This window comes from Callospermophilus lateralis, chromosome 2 (genome assembly GCF_048772815.1).
Source record: "Callospermophilus lateralis isolate mCalLat2 chromosome 2, mCalLat2.hap1, whole genome shotgun sequence".
Classification (NCBI taxonomy): Eukaryota; Metazoa; Chordata; class Mammalia; order Rodentia; family Sciuridae; genus Callospermophilus; species Callospermophilus lateralis.
Genome location: NC_135306.1, coordinates 36677821 through 36701024, shown reverse-complemented (window position 1 = coordinate 36701024; position 23204 = coordinate 36677821). Strand labels below are relative to the sequence as shown.

At 36.9% G+C, this 23204-nt stretch overlaps 1 protein-coding gene across 8 annotated transcripts in view; it reads left to right on the top strand.

Moving 5' to 3' along the window:
* The window catches only part of Unc13b (unc-13 homolog B), a 221979-nt gene that overhangs the window by 113440 nt on the left and 85335 nt on the right, over positions 1-23204 (top strand). For 7 of the 8 annotated variants that reach the window (XM_076845854.1, XM_076845852.1, XM_076845855.1 and 4 more), the window contains 2 exons: positions 10961-11275; positions 13306-13396. In XM_076845854.1, coding sequence (XP_076701969.1) covers positions 10961-11275; positions 13306-13396 — 406 coding nt within the window. Of the gene's footprint in view, positions 1-581; positions 8432-8572; positions 8769-10960; positions 11276-13305; positions 13397-23204 lie in introns of all 8 variants that reach the window. The other variant, XM_076845847.2, reaches the window with a different exon arrangement.

Below are 23204 nucleotides of genomic sequence, written 5' to 3'. Positions count from 1 at the left end.
AAAATAAAAGAAACTTAAAAAGCTAGCAGTGACAGTGGTAGCAAGTGAAACATTTAAAAATTTTAAAGCTGTTCTTTTTATGATGTGGAAAAAAACCTATTTGACTAGGTATAATATTAAGAACATATAGATTTCCATTTCATATTTTTTATTACTGGCAATTTTACTATTCTAATCCTTTCATTAAACAGGTACTTTGATAACTTTTTTCTTCTTTTCCCTGTCTCTCCTTTTTTCTTTGCCCTACCATTCCTCTAATTTTAACCCCTTAGGCAAGGCTCACAGGCTAAATATGACAAAATTAGGATTATTTCAGCTTTCTCTGATGTTGACTATGAAGAGCAAGAAGATAAATATGAGGAGATAGAAGGGAAAATATCACAAGACATTTTAGAAAATGATAACCAAAAGGAAACAGTGGTAAAAGAAAGTCAAAATCTTTCAAAAACTGATAAATACTACAGTCAACCAAAACAACCAAAGTACAATAGTTGGAAAAAGACACCATCTCAGAACCAACAGACAGAATTCCCTACAGTCCTTAATTTTGACCATAAGTTTGAAACATCTGTATTCTCCAGATATCCTCAGAATTATGATACAATAGATAGGAAAAGAAAAAAGAAACCCTTGTCTAGTAATATTGAAGACAGTAAAAGAAGGCTATATGATGATAAATCTAAGATATATAAATCTGAGATATATCCTGATGCTGAAAATTATAACTGTTGTCACATTGAAAAGAAGAAACAGAATTTCTCAGTTTTACATCCCTACAAAAATGGATTTGTGGTTAAGAGTGGCACATGGACCACTAAGTTGGAAAGTTGTGATTATGATCTGCCATGTTGTTTAAGGGACTGTGAAAAGTCATCTGGCTCAAACCAGCATGTAATTAATTTAACTCCTCTAGATATTATTGAAGATTCTACTAGCAGTACTTCTGAAGAACTCCTGGGCTCCCCCATTTCTGATGAGCAGGAAGATTTACTGTCATCAACATGGCATCCATCCAGTGTCCATCATATTGGAGACTTTTCTGATGAATATTATGTGGAGAACCCAGCATTGCAATTACAAAGCATAAATTGTGATGCAAATACAGTTGGGTGCTCTATGGGACAGATGACCCCTTCTAATGAGGAACCTAAAGAGAACTATGTAGATACAATGGATGAACTTCAGTGTTTAGTAGAAACAGTATCAGAATATTTAGCAGAGAAGGAAGAGGAGATTAATAGATTTGGTTCCCTTTCAAAAACAAAAAAAACAGATAAACAAAATAGTACAATTGATGATGCAAAACAGAAAATGCCTAAGGATCAAATACCACCTTTAACTATTACCAAGGATGACAAGGACAAAACCCTTTCTTTCCCTGAGCTGAATGGAGTAAAATGTGCTGTTGGTTCTTTATTCAGTTCACTCACAGGAAAGGTGGGTTCTGGCACAAAGCATTTAACAAACTCTGTGGAAAAACTGGTCTATATAGTTCCAGAGAAAACAGAGACCGTTAATCAAACAGAGACAATTAATTTGGAATCTAGACCCAGTGACAACTCAGTGTTGGAGAAGGATCTTTCTATGCAGTCTTCATTATCCTCTCAAACAGTTGATGATAAGGACAAACATGGCAGAACTTCTGGAAATGAGCACATGGGCAATAAGATGGGGAATCTAAGCTTTGAGAATGTAATAGAAACTACTGAAAGGGACTCAGTTCCACAAAGCTCAGTTATAAAGTCTGTTTTCAGCAAGTTAAATCCATTAAAAATCTTTTCAGAAAAGGAGGAAACTAAAAAAGATGATCAGAGTAAAGAACTGAGGAGAGAAAGCTTTGTTGGGTGTGGTACAGAGTCAAATCAAAGGGAGGACACCCTTGACAATCACAGTGGTAGCATCACTGCTTTAAATAGGAAGGAAGGAGAAACCAGAGACCAGTTCCAAATGCAAGCAAGTGAGGATTTGTTGTCCTCCCAAGTGGCCAACGAACCTTCAAGTTCAGCTAGTTGTGCAAGTAAGAAAGATGAGAATCTGTTTGAAGGAAAAACCTGTGTAGATTTGTCTCTGTTACCAGATCACCCAAAAATATGTGCCAAAGATAAGCCAGGACACGTTTGTGTGTCTGGCAGTAGACCTGCAAATAAAGAGGCTTCTTCAAAGCTGTTAGAGAAGGACAAAGTTACTGGTGATGACGATTTCCTTGAGCCACTCAGAAAATCCTTTAGCCAGTTTTTGTTCACTTCTCCTGAGCCTTGTTCAAAGGAAACTTTGTCAGAATCTATGAAAATTGACCAGGTGAAAGAAGATGGCTGGGAAAGCAGCCCTAAAAAAGATGGACATTCCTTTTCCTTTAGTGGAAAATTACATATTCCATTTTTCAAAGTTCTTAGCCATTCTGAAAAGCAGCAGGATTTAAAAGAGAAAGTAAGCATTTTTCCTTTGTTTAAATTTCCTTTCACTGATAGTCATAAAGTTGTTAATGACCAGAGTTTTCATGACTCAGCAGTAACCACAGATAAAGAGATCCAAAGAAATTACCAGGAAGAGGCCAAACTTAGTTCAGTAAAATCTAACTCACTTCCAAATATACATAACGATCTGGAGAAATTTGGTAGTACAGAGGAATTTAATAAGAATGACCAAGTACATTGTTCTAAAGATATCAACCTTAGTTCAGTAAGGTCTAGTTCAGTTCCAAATATTCATAATGATCTAGGGAAATTTGGCAGTACAGAGAAATTTAATAAGAATGAGCAGATACATTGTTCTGAAGATGCCAAACTAAATATAATAAATGCTGATTCAGCCTCAAATATTATTAACAATTTTGGGAAATTCGGGAGTATAGAAGAATTAAATCCAAATGACCATACTGCAGTAAAGAGTTATGAAAGTGGTGCCTTACCTGTCCCTGGAGTTGTGTCCCCAAAACATAAAACTTCAGATCTTTCAGGAAAAGGTAAGAATTTTACACAAGTGACATTTTCAACAGTATCTTCATTAGAGTTTAGTTCTACCATTTCAAAATCCACAGTGATTAATGAAGACAAAGTTATAGAAAATGCTTCCAAAAAACAAATCCAAGGGGGCCTCCTTTCTGGCCTACTTAACAGGTTTTCTTCTGAAAATTTGTCTAATCAACAAGAATTAAATTCAAAAAACAATGATTCCTCTCATAAGAATAGTACTCCAAGTTTATTACTCTCTGGATTATTTAACTTGATATCTAATAGCAGTATGAGTGATTGTAAAGCAGATGAAGCAAAGTTTATGTCTTTAGGTGATATTAAAAGTTTGGATGGAAATAAACATTTATCCTTAGATAAGAGCCCTGCTACTTCATGTGTGACTTCTGAGAACAAGATAAACCAGGTTGAAAAACATGAAACTTCAGGCTTCATAAAAAGCTTTTTATCATTATCAAAAGAAAACATACCAGCATCTGATGCTTGGGTTAATAATCATTATTGCCCTCCTTCATGCAAAACCCAGCAAAATGAAAAGCATTGCCCCACTTCTGAGAACATAGTATTTCAAAGTGCTGCCAGTTCTGAACAGGGCCTCTTAGAGAAATCTTTGATTGAGAGGCCGACACCAAACCATATTCTTGAGGCAAAATCATGTGAAAAATTAAACACAGTAAATTCACCTGTATTAAACCCTAACATTTTTAATAAATCAAATTATTATCAGACTTTCGAAGGCATGAGCAATCCTTTCTATTTTGAATGGGACTCTGATATCAGAGATCTCTCTAAAAATTCCAGAAAACCTCAGCCAGTTTATTATATGTTGAATCAAAATACATTTCCATCAGCGGATGTTTTCTTTTGGCCTGACTCACAAAACCCAGTAATAAATTTTTGCCAGAAAGATCAAAATTCAAAAAGCTTGGAGTGGAGAACAAATCCAAACAGTGTCATTTGGTGTGACTTACCATATGAATCATCCGACCAGTTAGCATTTAATGAAGATTACTTATTAAGAGGTGATATGTGGGCAGCTAACTCATTTTATGGAAATTCTGTGTACCTTCCAATTAATAAGATGAAGAATTCACTAGAAGACTTGCCTATTGACTTAAGTTATTCTTCAGATGAGAAAACTTCATGCTCCATAGTTGATCAAGAATCATTAAGCATGGATAGAAACCTTATTTTTTCAGGTTTTGGTTATGAGTATCAGGAATGGTTGTCATGTCTTGAAAATGGAGTCTGGTGGCCCTCAGAGAATGGGGATTATGGATATTATATGTTCCATTATGGTCAATATATCTATTCTCTCCTTACTGACTCTACTGGGCAGTATGTATATTTATATATACCAGATTATTCTTATCAAGAGTATTTGAATTATGATTTACAGACAAATTATCTATCAAGTATTATGTTAGATGACAGCATTATTTCTGCCCATAATCTTAAAGTACTTGACAAGGAAGATGAAATATTGTGGTATGTTGAAGAACAACCAATTGATGACCCTCTTGATTTATCTGTAGCTTTGCCAAGAAGGGAGGGACCATTGTGTCTAAATTTAGAAACCTTTTCACAAGCACTTGAACAATCAAGTTTAATCCAGCAGGATCAGCCATTGGATTTTTCAGTCTATAATCCTCAGAAGTTTAAAGGAGATCTTTTATCTTCCAAAGAAAGGCCCTGTGGCTCTGAATGTACGCTGGATCTCAGAAATCAGCCCCAAACTATTAGTAATCATGTCTTGAACAGAAGTCAAGTTACAGCAAGAGGTGAGAACCAGCCTCTAGCTAAAGATTCTTCAGTTCACCTTTCCAGTTTCCAGTGGCTTCCATCATTTTCTGATGAAGCTTCCTCTTCAGTTCATCCTGAAAATTTGACTAAAGGCTTGCAGCAAGCAGAAGAGACACCATCAGTGAACAAAGTGACTCCATTTTCTGTTTGGGGTGCCTTGGTTGAAAGTACTTTGAATTTTGATAAAAGTGAATCTCCAGAGGCTTTAGTCATGCAGAAAATGGATCAGCAGTCAAAATTGGCAGAACTTACAAGTGATGGTCTTCATCCATTAATCTTGAGTAAGCAATTGAAGAGTAACTCCCAAAAGGAGGAAGAAAATCAACTTAAGTATTCAGAGAAACTGACAGTATCCAATGTTCAGCAGCGAGACTTTACTAAAAATATAAGGCAAGGATTCTCCTTAAATAAAAGTATTCCTGTGAAAAAACAAAGTTTGTTAAAATCTGATTATCAAGTAAGTCCAACATCTCAGGCTAAATCAAGTAAAGAAGATGATAAAATCATTACAGCTGATTCTGTTTCAGATCCTCCTGTACCACAGTTTAGTAGGGATGAGCACAAAAGGTGTGATCTTCCTCAGGAACAGTCTTCCAAAGAGCCTGAGAAAACATTATTTAAAAGTGCATTGAAGCTCTTTGGTCGAGAAGAATCTTCAGCAGGAACAATGGCAAATGAAAAACAGGCATCTAGATTTTTGAACCTCTTTAAAACCCAGGCGAATAAAGAAGAATCATCAAACTTGGAAAAGAGTGATGGTGATAAAAATGGAAAGACATCATCTCAGGAAAAGAAAGAATCTTCTAGTGTTTCAAATTTTTTTGGTACCCTTGGGGAATTCTTTAAAACCAATGTATCTCCCATACAAACAACTGAAAATATGCCTCTTTCTTCAGCAAATGATAAGGATGAGGTCAAGTCAAGTCTTAATTCTGTACAGCTAAATAGTCAAGGTATTGGGAATGTAGAAACTCCTGCAGCAGTTTCTGTTGAAGGGAAGATTAGAGGTAGAAGTCTGAACAAACAGGCTACCATTGATGACAGTAGGCTAAGGGAACCATCAATCAAGGAAACCCAGGATAGTAATTTAAACAAAAAAGAAAAACCCTTCAGAGACCACCTAATCCAGCAGTCAACAGAGCCATCTTTCTCAACAAGTTGTCTCAAAAACTCTCCTAGAGATTCTTCAAAAGAAACTAGTGACATGTCTACAGTGACAGAAGGTCCAAAAAGTAGTAAAATTCCTTTTGATATTCTGAGCAGAAGAAAATCAAATGAACTAGATCATCTTCCTGGTAAAGACTGGAGTTTTTCAACTGCTGCAACATCTCCATCCCAACCAGAACCACCAATCAGAAAGAGTATATTTTCTTTCTTGAATAGATCTGAAAAATCTGAAAACAGAGCCTCTACTGCTTTACCAAGAGCCAGATCTCAAGCAGAAGGGCTATTCACACTTCCTTCCTTTTTTCCCACTACTAACTCAAGCATCAAGGATACCTCTTGTAAGAAGAGCTCTAGTTTCAGTTTCTTCAGCTTGTCCTTTTTGGATGAAAAGCAGCAGACTCCTGTGGCTCCAGTGACTACCCAGCCCTATAAGAAGCCAAGTGTTTTTGTAGACACTATTGTCTCAATGACTAGGGAAGGTTCTAGTGATCATAGAGACAGCATAGCTCAAGAAGTAGTTCATAAACAACAATTGGCCCCTTGTATTTCCACTAGCAACACCACTGAGATTACCTCCCTGGCAGATGAGTACAGTGAAGAGAAAACACAGGGAAAACTGAGTTCCAGTAATGAACCAGAGATATCTTTAGATTTTCAGGTGAATCAGGTACAAAAAGACACTGTTCCTCCTCCATCAGAATTTCAGTCACATGCTGAAATGTTCTTCATTGACCCAGAAACCCTTGAAGTAACAACTCCCCAGAAAGAAGAGGCTTTGAGCCATAAAGCCTTCGCTGGTGACTCTCTGGCCAAGTCTTTTTCTTATGATAACCATTTGAATGAAAAACTCAATGATTTAGATGCTTGTACTGAATGCCAAAATGAAACATTTACTACAGACCCATTGAACTTACCATTAGAAATGGTCTCTGATGAAGTCTCACCCCAAATCAAGGAGCCAGCTGCTGCTTCTTCAGACCCTGGGTTTGAAGGGCACCTCCAGAACAGAGATGCAGATAAAAAGGAGGACAAATCAATGCTAGACTCTAAAGTAGAAATGCTTTCAGGGTTTATGACCAAAGTTAAATCTTTCTCTGGGTGCTTAACTGAACCTCCTAAGACTTTTTCTGGACTTTTCTCTTCTCCTAAATCTCCAAAGAAAAACTCCTTTCTCTCTTTTTCTTCTAATGCATCATCTCAGCCTCTCAAAGGTGAGCTGTTTGGAATTTTCAAAAGTTCCAAACCAGAAACATATAAACAAGAATCATCTGTTGCTACTTCATGGCTTCAAAATGGTTGTTCCAGAGAGGCTGTGGGATCCATACCTCCAGAAAGTTTGCATAGAGCTGCCTCTGCAGGACTCAATTCAGACTCTACTCTCAGTGACTGTAGAATGACTGTGGTTAGTACAATGTCAGAATTAGATGGCTTGACAGACGACCCTAAACTAACAACCAAAACGGAAAAAAATAATGTTCTTGAAAATGTTTCAGAACCCCAAGGTTTTGAAACAATTGCTACATCTTCTGTCTCAGAGGATGATATGAGGCAAGGAGTATTGTCTTTAAGTAATGAAGGAGACATGGGAATGCAGCAGGGTACAGACACAGAGGCATCATTAGAAGCAGAGCATATTCTGCTACCAACACAGTTGCATCCAGATCCTGCCTGGATTGCTGAAGAGCTTCCTCCTTCAACTCAACCACCTCTTCTTGAGCCAGAGCTAGCTATTCAGACTGCCTCTACAAACCAAAACGTCTTGGAAGTGCAGGCAACCAATTCACTAGAAACCAATACTACACTGTTTGATGAGGGAAATGTCAATGAGAGCACGGCTTCAGAAACCCAAGGGGATCTTTTTCATCCTCTGCAGGAAGAACCTGTGCTTTATGCCAAAGAAGTTTGTGGAGTACTTAATGCCCAGGAAGATCCACCTGCAGTCCCTCAGGAAATGGAGCAGCCAAGACCTCTTTTTGAGATCCCAAACATGACCAACTGGCCAAAGCTCCGCTTCCCATCCTCTACTACTGACCGTGGGAAGACACTGAGCTCTTTCTTTTCCTCACCTTCTCCCTCTGGCAACAAAGCAGTAAAGAGTGGTTTAATGTCTGGTTTTAAGAAGTTGTCAACTCTATTTGAGGGAGGTAATGAAGGAAGTATACCACCAAGTAATTCAAAACCAGGGTTTGGAAAGAAACTGGATCTTTCATTTTCATGGCCCAAAGAGAACAAAGGGGACTCTGAACATGTTCCTGGAGAATCCTCCCCTCCAATTTTGATTATCAGCAATGATCTTAACTCCAGTGAGGCCAGCAAAGCTTCGGAGTCTTCTCAAATACCTGTAGCCAGTGCTCAGCCAGATGAGGTCTTTACTCAGTCCTCTGGGACCTCTGAGCAGCTGGATGCCAGGCCAAGTGTCTCTGTTCATGTATTGTCAGGGCCTGAAGAAGTGAAAACCCAGCTGGAAATCTCAGCATCTGGAGAACTTGGAGGTGCCCAAGGCAATCGTTCCACCTGTCCTTCATGGAAACCCGAGGAAGAACACTGTACTGTCTTTGAGCTGCCTAATCGGCCAGAAAAACAAGAAGAGGAGGTGTTGCCTGCTAGTATCTCAGCATCTGGAGAACTTGGAGGTGCCCAAGGCAATCTCTCTGGCTCCACTTGTCCTTCAGGGAAACCAGAAGAACAACACTGCACTGTCTTTGAGTTGCCTAATCAGCCAGGAAAACAAGAAGAGGAGGTGTTGTCTGCTAGTACTAACTGTGTTTCAAGTGAACAGCGACCAGTCATCACTCCAGATGACATTAAGGAACCAATGACCAACAAAAGGCCTGTTCTCAACTCAAGCATCATAAATGGTTTTAAGGAATTGACCATTTATGATGCAGGTGACTTAGTGTTAGATTATGTTAGTTTGCTTTTTATCCTTTCTGTGTCTTTCCTAACACCTGTGCTTCACATTAATTAGGGGTTAGTGATAAGAACTAATACATGGGTATTTTCATTCTCTCCCTTCTCTCTAATGTCAAATGTAATTCATTTGTTGGAACAAGGAGCTTCTTGCTTAAAGGAAAGGCTGAGCCCTGAGATTTACTCACTCTGGTTTGCTCTTCCTTATATAATGTGGAATGGAGAAAGGGAGGGCAGGAAAAGGGAGCAAGTATTTAAGGGGCATATATTAATTACAACTATGTAATAGGGTTGGATTCTTCCTTGGTTTGGTCTTAGGCACTTACATCTTATACTAGATAGGGAGAAACCTAATTTGCTTTGGTTTTCCACGTCTTCTAAGATGCTTCCTCCAGTGTCCATAAGGATATTATGTAAAATACAAAAAAAATGACTTAGAACAATCTATATTCTATTCAACATGGATTTGAATGCTTTTTGTCAGGTATCAATCTCTGATACCAAGGTTTCATAATGCTTTATACTGAAAAACTACAGCAAGGGGTAGCCCAAGTTACTATGAGACTTTACTCATCAGACATTATTCTCTGCTTTGAACCACCTTGAGGCTGAAAGTGCTTTGGTAAAGTCTTGCAGGAGCTCAGCTATCTAAAATTATAGTTCTTCAATAATATCATACAGTGTAGTTTAAGAGTGCTACCTTGAGGGGGGGAAAGACTTTATGATTAAAAAAGAATGATGATAATCATAATAAGAATGCTACCTTGACCTTTGACCCAAACATGTCCAGAAGAGCTGGTCAGGGGTTTTAGAGATTGAGCAGGGCATGGTACACATGTGTGCATGTATATATGTGCATCGGGGACTACTCAGAACAGTGGCTTATTACTCTTCAGCTGACATGTGATGGAAATAGGAAATCAGCCTAAAAACAGCAGGTAATTGAGAGGAACCATAAGGAAAATATCACTGGAAAACATCAGTGATTTCTCTTAATTTAACCAAGGATAAATAAATTTAAGCCCTTTAGTTAAAGGCTTGACTCTGTCACAAGAAAATCCCTGTTTTTTTTTGGCATGGAAGCTTTCCAACAGGATACCAGTAATAAAATGAGGACTCCTGACTTGGGATGCAGATAACATCAAGTCCCTCTGTCTTTATTAGGGCTGACTCCTTTAGATGATAGGACTATTAGGCTCAAGGGGGTATCATGGATACTACCCTTCTTTCCACCACTGTGCCATTTTCACTATTTTCCCTATCACAACTAACTCTCATTTTGGGGGGACAGATTTTTTTTCTCAGCATGGGAATTCAGGTGTTTGAGAGAGCGTTGGGCTAACGTTATTTCAGATATGGAGATACATTGATATGACTATGACCCAGAAGGGTTAGATTTGTCTACTTTATCCATAACTGATTCTTTCCCTGAGAGAAACTTATGTACAAAGGAGAAGTTCATTTTTGGGATACTTCTGTATCCCAGGGGTATAGGTATGCTGTAGCATTTATGTGGATGAGACCACTCCTTTGTGGAATTTCTTGGTCTTGGCCTCTATCTCCCAATGGCTTCCATTAACTCATCCTACAAATGTCTAAGAGGTAATTGAAGGAACATGTTCCTTCTTATTTGATTATGCTATGGTATAGGCGTACACATTTATAATTGTAGAGAAATAAATAAGGGCTTCAGTTTATTAAATAATAGAAAAAGTAGATTCATTCACTCCACTGTGTGGAAATTAGCAAACTTTAATCACAGCCACTGGACAAGTTTATTTAGAAGACTAAAGAATTTTAGGGATAGGCAGTAGTCATTTTACTATTTCTATTGAAAAATAGCATATTAAGATAAACTGTTCTTAAAGGGTAGGTGTAGGGCTGAAGTTAAATGCTGTGGGAGAACCCAGCACATTGCTTTTTCCCTATTGTGGTTCTGCTTAATAGAGACTAGTTTTCTAGATTAGGACGTTTGATCCTCTCTTCCTAGGAACCTCCTGTTTGTGGTTATTGCCCTTGATGTAATGTTTATTTCCTGAACTTATCTATACTTGTACCCTGGTCCCTAGTTTGCATTTATTTACTCATATGTCTTCTTTTAAATCTTACAGCCCCACCAGCAGTAGTAGGTATGGCTCCTCCTGTAATGTGAGTCAAGGAAGCTCTCAACTGAGTGAACTAGACCAGTATCACGAACAAGATGATGATCGTCGGGAGAGGGATTCAATTCATTCCTGCCACAGCTCTGGTAGTCTCTCCAGAGATGTCCAGGCTGTCTTTGGAGAACAAGAAAAAGCCTTGGAAGTTACAGGTGAAACAGAGAAGGGGAGAGCTTGTGAACCCAAAGAGATGAGAGAAGATGCCATAGCCCATCCTCCCCCAGATCTGGTGCTACACAAGGACCATGTCCTAGACCCCCAGGAGAGGTAGGTGATGACTGTCCCACATGCTTCCTCAGTACCTGCCCTGTGGTATTACTGAATATAAGAATTTTTCATTTGTTTTTTTGCAGCTGGGTACCTGCCCTGTGGTATTACTGAATATAAGAGTTTTTCATTTGTTTCTTTGCAGCTGGGTATGGTGGGGTGCAAGACATCCATGCTGAAATTTGCATTGCTTCCTTTGATTTTTTGGTATAATTCCTAAGGTATTTGGGAGATCTCTGAAGTCAGAACACTGAGTTCTCTGGAGTTAGTGAGCTGCAGTCTGCTAAGGCTTCTTGTATCTGCTGTTCTTGATCCTGCATATGGCAGTTTCTGAGTCTAAAACCCCACCTGAGCCCTGCATTCAGTGGGGCTACTTTGGGTGCCTTGCCGGTTTCCTAGTCTATTGATGTTTTAACTTCTTTTGTAAACAGTGTTGTTGTTTGTTTTATGCTTCCTGAGAAAAACTAGGACAGAGTTAAGAATTGATCAAGAGGACAGATTTAACTCACCCCTCTGTTTCCCCTGGGCTTGGCAATGTATTTGGCAATATGAAACTATAAGAAGAAAATTTTTAAATTTGTCACTTTTAATAATCTTATAATGGAGCTTAATACAGACTTTGAATATTATTACTATTATTGACTTAAATTGGTTAGAGTAGCTGAGGAGGGATTGGAATATAGCAGGTCTCTCAGTCTAGGCATTATTGATATTCTGGGCCGGCCAGATAATTGTTATAGGAAGCTATTTATGCATTATAGGGTGTTAGTAGCCTATCTGACCTTTGCACATTAGAAGCTATTAACAACCTCCAGTTTTGATTACCACGGTATCTAAAATAATGATAGAATAAAGTCTGTCACTAAAAAGCCCAAAGCAGTAAATGCCAGTTACCTGGTAAAAGTTAAGGAATTGTTGGGGCTTCTCTTCCACCACTAGATTAATGAATGAGTCACATACTTCTCTGAAGACATAAACTTACTATCTCTTGTGGTTCATCTAGTAGGCAAGACACTGGATCACTGAGCTCTGGACCAGCACCAGCCTTCTCACTGGATTGATGTTCCATTGAAAGGCTGGCTCTTTGTGGAGCTGAGATTTGGCAGCTACTTTTCTCAGGGTTGAGCTCTTGGTAGAGAAACAGAAGTGCCCAGAATGAGCACCTATCCTTTTCTTCTGGTTTTGTCTTCTCAGGTTCTCTCTGTGCGTGTGAAGCCCAGTTTTACAAATGTTTTAGAATAGTTGACTCATTTAGATGACTTCAGAGTCTAACATGTTTTTTGCATGTACGGGTAGTGAATGTTTGTCTTCTGCCTTGGCTATAGGCTCCAAAGGAAGGAAGGTGAAGCATTAGCACCAAGAATTGACTATATTCCAGTTAAGAATGTGGCTGATGACTTGTTCTAATACAAAGTAGTGTTTCTCTGATATTTATGTTCATTTTTTCTGAGGGTGTTCCAGAGGCAGGCAGCTCGAGGATCAAATCATGGAAGGAAAGGGCTGTGATTTATTAATTTTTTTGGGGGGGCACTTTTTATGTAGTTTAGGAATTGGTACATCTTCTAAAATAATGGAGCAGGAATGGTTTGCAGGAACAAAATTCCTCTCTAAGGAAGCTATGTGGAACCCCCAAAGAAGGTTGGTGGTCTCAAGAAGTAAGTGAGAGGATTATTCCACATATCTCTGGTTTCTGTGGTTGACATTAACTTAGGGCCCTTGCTATTACTTCTAGTGTCATGATTCCTGACTATCCTAATGAGCCACCTCACTGGGTAATTGAAAAAAGGAGAAGCAAAAGTAGGAACAGATGAAAAGCTAAAAAAGAATTGTCATTTTAGAGAGGAATTGTTTTCACATTAAGTATTCAGGACAATGCTGTTTTAGTGGCCTGAATCACTAAACAAGTGTAGGCATGAGTACAAATCATTTTATTTTAGATATTTGGCGATCTTGCTTTGAGCCCTGTCCCCTGTAACTCATGTTGTGTTTTTTTTTTTCTTGCCCCCAAATATTCTTTTCTTTGTTACAAGTTTTCCTGAGGAGAATGCATCTTCACCATTTACCCAAGCCAGAGCACACTGGATCCGAGCAGTGACCAAGGTCCGACTCCAGCTGCAGGAGGTAGGGAATCTGTTCTGATACTGGTTGGGACAATTTTTCTTTTGAAATTGAGAGACATATGGTGCTGGAGAAGCAGTCAGTGATTAGTCATCTTCTTACAGTGTGCTTCTTGGAATGCATGGCAACTAAAGCAGAGACTTAAGATACGGGAGATGGCCTTAGCTTTTTTCTGTGCTAATTAATGAAAATCAAATAGAGCTAGTGGGTTGAGAGCTTGAAGGTAAAGTTTTATGTTTATTTTCAGTTCCATCATCTCTTTGAAGCTACAGATGAGGGTAGGGGACCATTTCAAGGCCTCTTGGATCAGTTCTTCCTTAGCCAGTTCAAATATTACTGGCTGATATTGTGGGGCCAGAAATAGGTTATAGAAATTTTTATGGGGTCACTAATTTAAGGCCCAAAACATCAATACATTAAGATCTAAAAGAGTATAAAAAAGCAAAAATAAAAATAAATATTTTAAAATTTTCTGTGTTATGAGTTTGACATGTCCTTAATCTGTGTGTCAATAGATAGACTCTAGTCTTCAGGCAGAAGGGATATTTTTAAGTGATGACTTAAAACCTGTCAGTAGTATATAACCTGTAGATAGACTTTCGCATCCTCTGACCCAGATGCTTCAGCTATCAGCATTTCACATTTGCTTTATGTGCTTTTGCTGTATTAGGAATAGTCTTTCTCTAAACTACTTGTGAGAAAGTTGGAAGTATGGTATTTTCTCTTCTAAATGCTCTTGTATTTCCCTGAAAATGAGAGTACTCTCCTGAGTAACCACAATTGAACCATCCAAATCAGGAAAATAATAATATTATAATCAGGACCCTGTGCAAATTTTGCCAACTATTCTGACAGTGTCTCATTTTTCTTTCTCATTCAGAATCTAATCCAGGATGACATGTTGTATTCAGTAGTTATGTCTGTTTCTTTTATTTTTAGTTATAGCTAGGCACAATACCTTTATTTTATTTATTTATTTTTATGTGGTGCTGAGGATTGAACCTAGCACCTTGCACGTGCTAGGTGAGTGCTCTACTGCTGAGCCACAACCCCAGCCCTACTAGTCACATCTCTTTAGTCTTCCCTTAGTCTGGAATAGTTCTTCATCTTTTCCATCTTTAACTGTTTAAAATGGTACAGGCCTTTCATCTTGTAGCATGTTCTTCAGTTTGGATGCATTCAGTGTTTACTCATGTTCAGACTCAGGCCATGCTGTCTTGATTGGAATTACATAAAAACTGTGCTGTGCTCTTATCAGTGCATTGCATCAGGAAGTATAAGATGGCTACCTGTTCTACAATTTGTGATAGCCTTAATCATTTGGTTGAATTTGTATTGTCCTGGTTTCTTCATTGTCAAGAGATCCCTTTTTGGGTTGGGGTTGTGGCTCAGTGGTAGAGCGCTTGCCTAGCACGTGTGAGACACTGGGTTCTATTCTCAACACCACATAAAATTAAATAAAATAAAGATATTGTGTCCACATACATCTAAAAATATTGAAAAAGAGATACTCCTCTTTCCCTCTGTAATGGGTATGTGTTTTGTAGTAAGATCCTCTTAGACTATCGATACCGTGTGCCTCATCAAATCTCTACCTACCACCTTAGTATCCATTGATGACTTTTTTCTGAGGTTGTCACCACTAATGGTGGTTGTCAAGTGGTAACTTTGCTTTCATTATCCTTTCTACATTAATTAGTTGTTGTTCTACTATAGGGAGATTTCATTTTCTCCTGTTAATTATGTTAGTATGGACTCATGGATTTCTAATTTATGATGTGAGTTGTAATCCATTACTATCATTTATTTTGATGGTCAAATTGTTCTAGCCTCAAGTTAAAGGACCTTAAGTTTGACCCTTCAGGGAAAAGATAGTATTTTAATAATTATTGAAAAAGTAACTGCTTTGGAGAAAGCATTTTGAATACAGATGTTTGAAATCCTTCTTTCTGTATATATGTGTACATCTGATCCTTTGTTACTCAAAATGAGTGTTACTAATAAAAACTCAAAACTGTGTGGCCTAAAATCTTGGAAAGAGAATATTAACATATTTAAAATCTTTCAAATGAAAAATTTCAGTGAGGTTTGAAATTGGTAAAATATAAAAAATATTTTGAACCTTTCATAAGAACAATTGACTGACATCAGAGAAGATGAAATTTACTAGCCAAATTTCAACAGAATCTTTTAAAAATTGGCATGTAGAAACCAATTATACTTGATGTATTGGTATCCTTCACTATGACAGCGTGAAAACCAATTTATTGAAATAATTAAATGTGAAACCAAACCTTCAGGTCATTCTGCAACTAAATATTATTTTACATTTCTTTCACTGGTAAAAATTAATACTGCCAGTATTTTTAGAGACAGCAAATATTTTTATCATTAATATTTTAAAAAATTTAAATGATTGTTTTTATGCTTTTCCATTTTAACTTTCATAATGTAATTAACATTAATACAATTTTATGTGTGTATAATTTTTAAATGAATCTACACATATTGAGAGGAATATAGTAAGAAATTTCTGTGGGACAGGGCTGCTCAATCACAACACTGAGGGCCTGATGTAGACCAATATGAGGTAAACTAACATTTAAAGTGAACATTTATAGAGTGAATGTCATTAATACTATTTTTTTCAAAAGTAATGATCTTGTAATTTTTAGTAAAGTCATATTCTCCATGTAAAATGAAAACTCGATGAGAAAAATAAAAATATATTGGAACTGATATAATTTAAAATATGACTTTTTCTTTTTGAGAGAATTCAGTCTTTCAAGGAAAAAAATATACCTAAAAATAGTTGCTAAAGCTTGGAAGCAGCTGGAGAAAAGACATAGTTTATCCAGGAGTAACTACTATTGCTACTTAAGTACTATTGCTTCTTGAGTACTGTTGCTACTTGAGCCACTATAGTACTTAAGTACTGTTGCTACTTGAGTATAAGAGAAGAATAGTAAAAGAATTCTTAGCATGGATAAAGTAACTGGCAGTTGATTAGTCATGGCCAGCCATAGTTTAAAGCAACTCAGGAATTTGAGCCAGGAGAATTGCAAGGCCAGCCTCAGCAACTTAGTGAGACCCTTTATCAAATTTTAAAAAAGGATTTGGGATGTAGCTCAGTGGTAAAGCACCTCTAGGTTTGATCCCCAGTACCAAGAAAAAGAAGAAGAAGAAGAAGAAAAAGAGGGATCTGATAGAAGCAGAATTGCACCATGTACACTTGAAATGAGATTTGCCAAAGATTGGTTGAGTTTATGAGAACAAACAAAGTAAACATAGCACTAAGGATTTTTCCACCCTAGTAATCGAAGTTCTACCTAGTCATGCCTTTACCCCTCTGCCTAAGATAATAATTTTTGTTAGTTTCTTATCATTATAGAATTTCATTATATAAGTATAAGCAAATATGAATGTTTTCTATTTTACTCCTTTTATATAAAAGGCAGCATATTATATACACTGAGAATATCTTTTTCTTTTTTACTTAGTAATCCTTTCATATTAGCTCTAAGAGAATTTTTACTTTTTGAAGCTGTATAATATTCCATTCTATGAATGTACTGCAAGTGTTTAGCAAATCCTTTGTTGATATTCATTTGAATGTTTCCAGTCATTTGATGTAACAAACCATGTTATAAATGAGAAACCTTTTTGTGTATGTTATTTTGCATGTGTATGAATATATCTGAGGGAAATAGAGATTTGTAATTTTAGTACATATGCCAAATTGCTGCTCATTTTGTCAGTGACTTAAAACAACAAAGGGTTGTTTCTTCCCCATGCTACATGTTATATTAAAGAGTTCTGCTGTAAATTGTCTTACCTCTGTAATCTTATGGAGTAGCAAGTACCCAACACTGGCCAGTCACAATAGTACAGGGATAGAAAAGATACTAAATAAAAGAGAACATACAAAATGCACTCTGGCTCTTGAAAATTCTGCCTAGAAACTTCATGTCATTTTTGCTCACATTTCCCTTGCAAAAGCATATCCCTAACCCCACCTATTAAATTTAGGTGAGTACCATGATATACCTTCATAGGAAAGAAGATATTTGTGAATGACTTTAATGACTGTCCCAAAGATATATAATGCCTTCCATAGGAGGTGTCCCAATGTATACTCCTAAGAATGATACCATGAAGGTACTTTCTCTTCCATAACCCCCCATTGGAGTGATTGATCAAACTTTTGCTACTCTATTAGGTGCTAGTGTCTCAGTAGTTTAAATTTGTAGTTTCTATTAGTTGAGTATGTTTTTTTGTATATATATAAAGACTACTAAGTAATTACTTTCTGTGAATGGCCTATTCTTTGCCCATTTTCTGTCAAGTTATTAATATTTTTTCTTACTAATTCTCAGGAGTGTTTTATGTTTTAGGGAAATTAACTCTTTGTTATTATGTGAGTTGCCAGTATTTTTCTCAGTAAACCATTTTGAGGAAATTTTTTATGCTTAATATGAGGCACATAATCCAGAAAAATGGGGAGAATAATAGTATCTTTTTCTTGGTATTATAAATTGTTTAATAAGTCTATGATTTTTTTAAATGTCTCAGTGGCTTTACATTGCCTTTATGATAGAATAAAATCCTTCATGATCCACCTCAGTACAATTAAAAGTGTGATTCATGAATTAGCCCAACCCAGGAACTGTTTGTTTTTAGTCTTTGATGAAATAAATACCCATATTGAAAGTAACCATTTAGAGGCAATTTTATTTGCTATAACATCAATCCTATCAATGGCTCATTGAATAGGATATGGATATGTCAGACTGTGACATACTGGGAATATAAAGCCAAGTCTTAACAAAGAGTATTTGAAAAACTGATGTTTTGATCCTACCTTAATTCTTGCTGCTACCCTGTTTGATGAACACTTCCAACATACATAACTATATTTTTCAAAATTTCTCAGAGACTTTGCATTTGCCCTTTCCTACAATTAGAATATTCTTTCTCTTAATTCACCTAATTTTTCATTCACACCTTTAAAAACTCAATCAGGTGTCAGGTTTTTGTTTTTGTTTGGAGGGGGCAGTGTTTCCAGATTCTCTCTCTTTTTTTTTAATATGTAGTTTTTTAGTTGTAGGTGGACACAATACCTTTATTTTATTTTTATGTGGTGCTGAGGATCAAACCCAGTGTCTTATGTGTGCCAGGCAAACACTCTACCACTGAGCCACAGCCACAGCCCAATATTTTATTTCTATGTGGTGCTGAGGATCAAACCCAGGGCCTCATGCATGCTAGGCAAGCACTCTGCCACTGAGCCACAACCCCAGCCCTCCAGATTCTCTGAATGCCTTTTCTAGATTGACATTTACCATGATGTAATGTAGTTACTTGTTTACTCATATGCCTGCCTTGCCTTTTTTCTTCTATAAGTTACTTGAATGTCAAACCTATGCTTTTTTTTTTTTTTTTTGCTGGTATTCTAGAGCTTAGTATAAAATGTGGCAAAGAGCATTTAGCCAACCTTTTATAGATACTTAACTAGCAAAAAAGGCCCATCATTGTTTCCACAGAAGTTTCTATGTTCTTTTTTATCTTCTCATTAATCCTATTTTTAACTTTTCTCAATGCCCAAGACTTAAAGCCAACAACAGCAAAATATTAATTATTATCATTATTTGTTTTCTTTTTTAATTTATAGCTATGTTTTCTTATGTAATTTATATATTATGAATATAAATTTACTGAATTTGTATCACAATATGAGTGGAATTTTTATTTAGTTTTTATAAACTTTGTTTTGAACTTCAGTTTACTCTTCAGTATTTTGAAAACATTTAATGATTATTAATAGATTACTAATATTCCATTTCATAAATGTCCCATAACAGTTATTCTTTATTATAGATGTTATAATAAGCATGATCGTATGTAAATCTGTTTTATTTCTGATTATTTCTTTAGCTTTCCTAAAATGGAATTCAAATAAATTATTGAGTTAAAGAGCATATTCTTTTAAAAAACTTCTGATGAGAAGCCAACCCTGTTGGCACATACCTGTATTCCCAGCAACTCAAGAGGTTGAGGCAGAAGGATAACAAATTCAAAGGCCATACTGGGCAACTTAGTAAGACCCTGGCTCAAAATAAAGTAAAAAGGGCTGGGAGCATAGCTTAGTGTTAAAATGCCTCAATTGCCATTTTCACAAGAGGAAAAAATAAATAAATGATACTCTTGATGAACTTCTGAATTTATTTTGGAAAAAAAGTTTTCCAGTTTGTGCTTTCAGTATTTGAATGTACTGTACCAAAATTATTATTTTAGAAAATATTTGTCAGTTTGACCAAAGAATAGTATCCCATTGTTTTAATTTACATTTCTCATTATTTGTGGTTTTAGTATTTACCATATGTTTATAGTTGTTTATACTTACTTAGCTGATATTGCATTAAATAGACTTTGAGGAAGTATCATAGAAACCTAGCTACACTTATGTCATTCCTATAAGACTGTCAGCAACTTGAGGGAAGAAATTCTATAGGGTCATGTCTATCCTCTGGCTGAGTACCTGGCCATATGCACTTAATAAATATTTAATGACATTGCTAATGCTGATGAGGTAGTAATGTTGGAAGTGTGGGAGGGAATGGATATGAATCTGTACCTTATTTGGCTTAGCTGCAGAAAAGTCTGGGGGAGGAGGTGAGACTTTTAGCTCTAGAAACGGAGACTACGATGGCAGCAGGTGGGTGGGTGTTCCAGGTGGAAGGGACAGTGAAGGAGAAGGCATGGAGGTAGGCCATAAGGAAGGCTTGACAGGAGCTCCTGGGCTATTGAAGAAAGCTGAGAAGGAGAGCCTTGGTAATCAGGGACAGAACTGAGGAAAGAAGCCTCTTGTTTAAATGGAGCAATCCTAGGAGGTCCAAGATTGCTGCTGATCAGCCTGAGAGCATTTTCTCAGGGGTGATCACTAAGGCACAGAGAAAATTGGCACTCTCTTATAAAGCTCTGTTTTCATTTGTGATTCCCTCCCAAACAAAGAGACTCCCTTCTTGTTCTATAATTGAAGCTTGAAAGGGTTCCCTTTTTAAGGGGAAATGAGCTCAAAGAGAGGTCATTAGGATCCCACCTCTTAGACTTAGCACCAGGAAAAACATTCTTTCTGTAATCTCAAACTCCAGGATATTCTCTGATCTGATGCTTATCTTTTTTGTTTCCTGCTACCATTGTTATTGTTATTGTTAATAGTATTATGTTGTTGGTGGTAGTAGTCGTTGTTGATTTGAAGGTTTTAGGACCCCTCCTTGAGGACTTGGGTGTTTCCTGTCTTAAATTCCACTACCTCAACTCTTTACCCTCACCCTCATGGAGGCCACCAATTTCTGATCTCTCCTTTTTATTATAATCTTGTAGCCCTCTCCCTACCATTGCTGTTATAACACTTAAAATATTAGAGAATTATCTTAAATAAGTAATATATGTAAAAACATAAAATTAAAAAATATGCATAATATACTTTTCCTCCTTTTTCAGGCTCCCAGGTCTGTAGTCACCCTTTCCCCATTACCTTATTACCTGTATCTTATCAGTCCAGAGATAATCCACACAATTAAAGCACGTGTGTGCACAAATGCACATTTGTGTGTATTAATAATCCTCTTCTTTACCTTGCTTTTTTCATTTCCTGCTATATCTTGGAGAAATTTCCTTATTTCTACAAATAGAGCTACTGCTCTATTAATAGCTACAGTTTTTCTATTACCCTATATAGAGCTACTGCCTTTTAAAACAGCTATATAGTACTTTTTGTAGCTGTATTATAACATATACAGTATCTACTATTGATGAATCTGTGTTTCTAATATTGTTGCAATGCAAATCCTACCTGTAAGCCTTAATACTTCATAACCTCTCTTACAGCGTTTGACACCCTTTGAGCTCATGGTAAACCTTTCCCTGGAACAGGCCCTTTACTGCTTGACAAGGGCCCTAGCTGCTGCTACCCTAGTGCTGTGAGACAGCCCTTCCTCCCAACAGGCTCCTTCTGGTCTTTGGCAAACTGAAGAGTCCTTACCTAATATCTGAGACAAGAATTAATACATTCTGTGCTTCTCACCTTGACTGAAACCTGGCTGTTTTCTGAAGCTCCCTTTGGTAGAGACTATATATTCTTGTTTTGCTTCATGTATTAATGGACAAGATGGAAACCTTGGTTTTCTCTGGCTTCCTCTGTTACTTCCAAACCATTACTAGATCACCACTCAACCCAGTCCTGTACCCACCTTTCTTGTTGCAATTAGATTACAACTTTCCCATAACCCTCCATTTGTTCATTGAAAACCCTAGTTTCTATATCATAGGTTTTCTTTAAATCTCAACTACTGCCATAATAATTATCATCCTAAGGGCTGGGATTATGGCTCAGTGGTAGAGCAGAAGCATGTGTGAGACACTGGGTTTGATTCTCAGCACCACACATAAATAAATAAAATTAAGGTCCATTGAAAACTAAAAAAATATTTTAAAAAATTATCATCCTAATAACTATATTTATTGAATACAGGTATCTCTCAGGTATTATGTTAGGTGTTTGACATATATTACTCAATGCATTTCTCATAGTAATTCTATGAATTAGACTTGTATTATTAGGACCATTCTATAAATTAAGGAACTTAATATTTAAGAAGATAGAAACTTGTAGCTGGGCATGGTGGTTCATGCCTGTAATCCCATGGCTGGGGAGACTGAGGCAGGAGGATTTCTAGTTCAAAGCCAGCCTCAGCAAAAGTGAGGTGCTAAGCAACTCGGTGAGACCCACATCAAGCTGGGTATGTGGCTCAGTGGTTGAGTGCCCCTGAGTTCAATCCCTGGTGCAACCATCAGCCCCCCAAAAGAAGACAGAAACTTATTCAGCTAACCAGAGTTAGAGCTGAGATTCAAATCTAGATTTATTTAATTCTTTACCACTTGCTCTGAGTCTCTGATTTCATTTACCCAGTCAAACTCAGTCTGAAAATGTTACAGGGAAAATTCTAGAAACAGAATAATTAATAGTTTTAAAATTAAATGCTATTCTGAGCAGCCTGATGAATCTTGTGCCTTCCTGTTCTTTCCCCCCAGGATGTGAATCATCGTTTTGTCTAGTGTATCCATGCTGTATATGCTACCAGCCCATCAGTCACTCAGTAGCTGTCAACTGTCACATTATTGCACTGCCTATGTTCAAATAACTCTTATTTTACTTAATAATATCACCCAAGCACAGGGTGGTAATGATGCTAGCAATTTGGATATGCTTAAAAGAAGTTGGAAAGTGCTTCCTTTAAGTGGAAAGGTGAAAATTTTAGATATGTATATATGCATGTTTAGGAAAAACATATTATATATAGGGCTCTCATATATTAAGACCCTCTCTGGGGGATCTTGTAATGTATCCCCAACAGATAAGGGGGACTACTTTACTGATTTCTTTTATATATATATATATATATATATATATATATATATATATATATATATATATATATATATATAATTTTGTTTATTTACTTTTATATGGTGCTGAGGGTCGAACCCAGGGCCTTGCACATGCTAGGCGAGTGCTTCTACTGCTGAGCCACAACCCCAGTTCCCTTTACTGATTTCTTTAGGAATTAAGCTTTTAATCTTTTAAACATGAACAAAGTTCTCCCTTCTCTGAAGGTTGACATGATATCATTAACCTGTCTGGAGTCATAGGACAGGAGGGTGTCCGATACTGGCAGCAGGCCTTAGCTCTAGCTGATAGTGTTTTCTAAGCATAGTAGCTAAAAAGGTAAGTACTCAGTTAACTCTACTG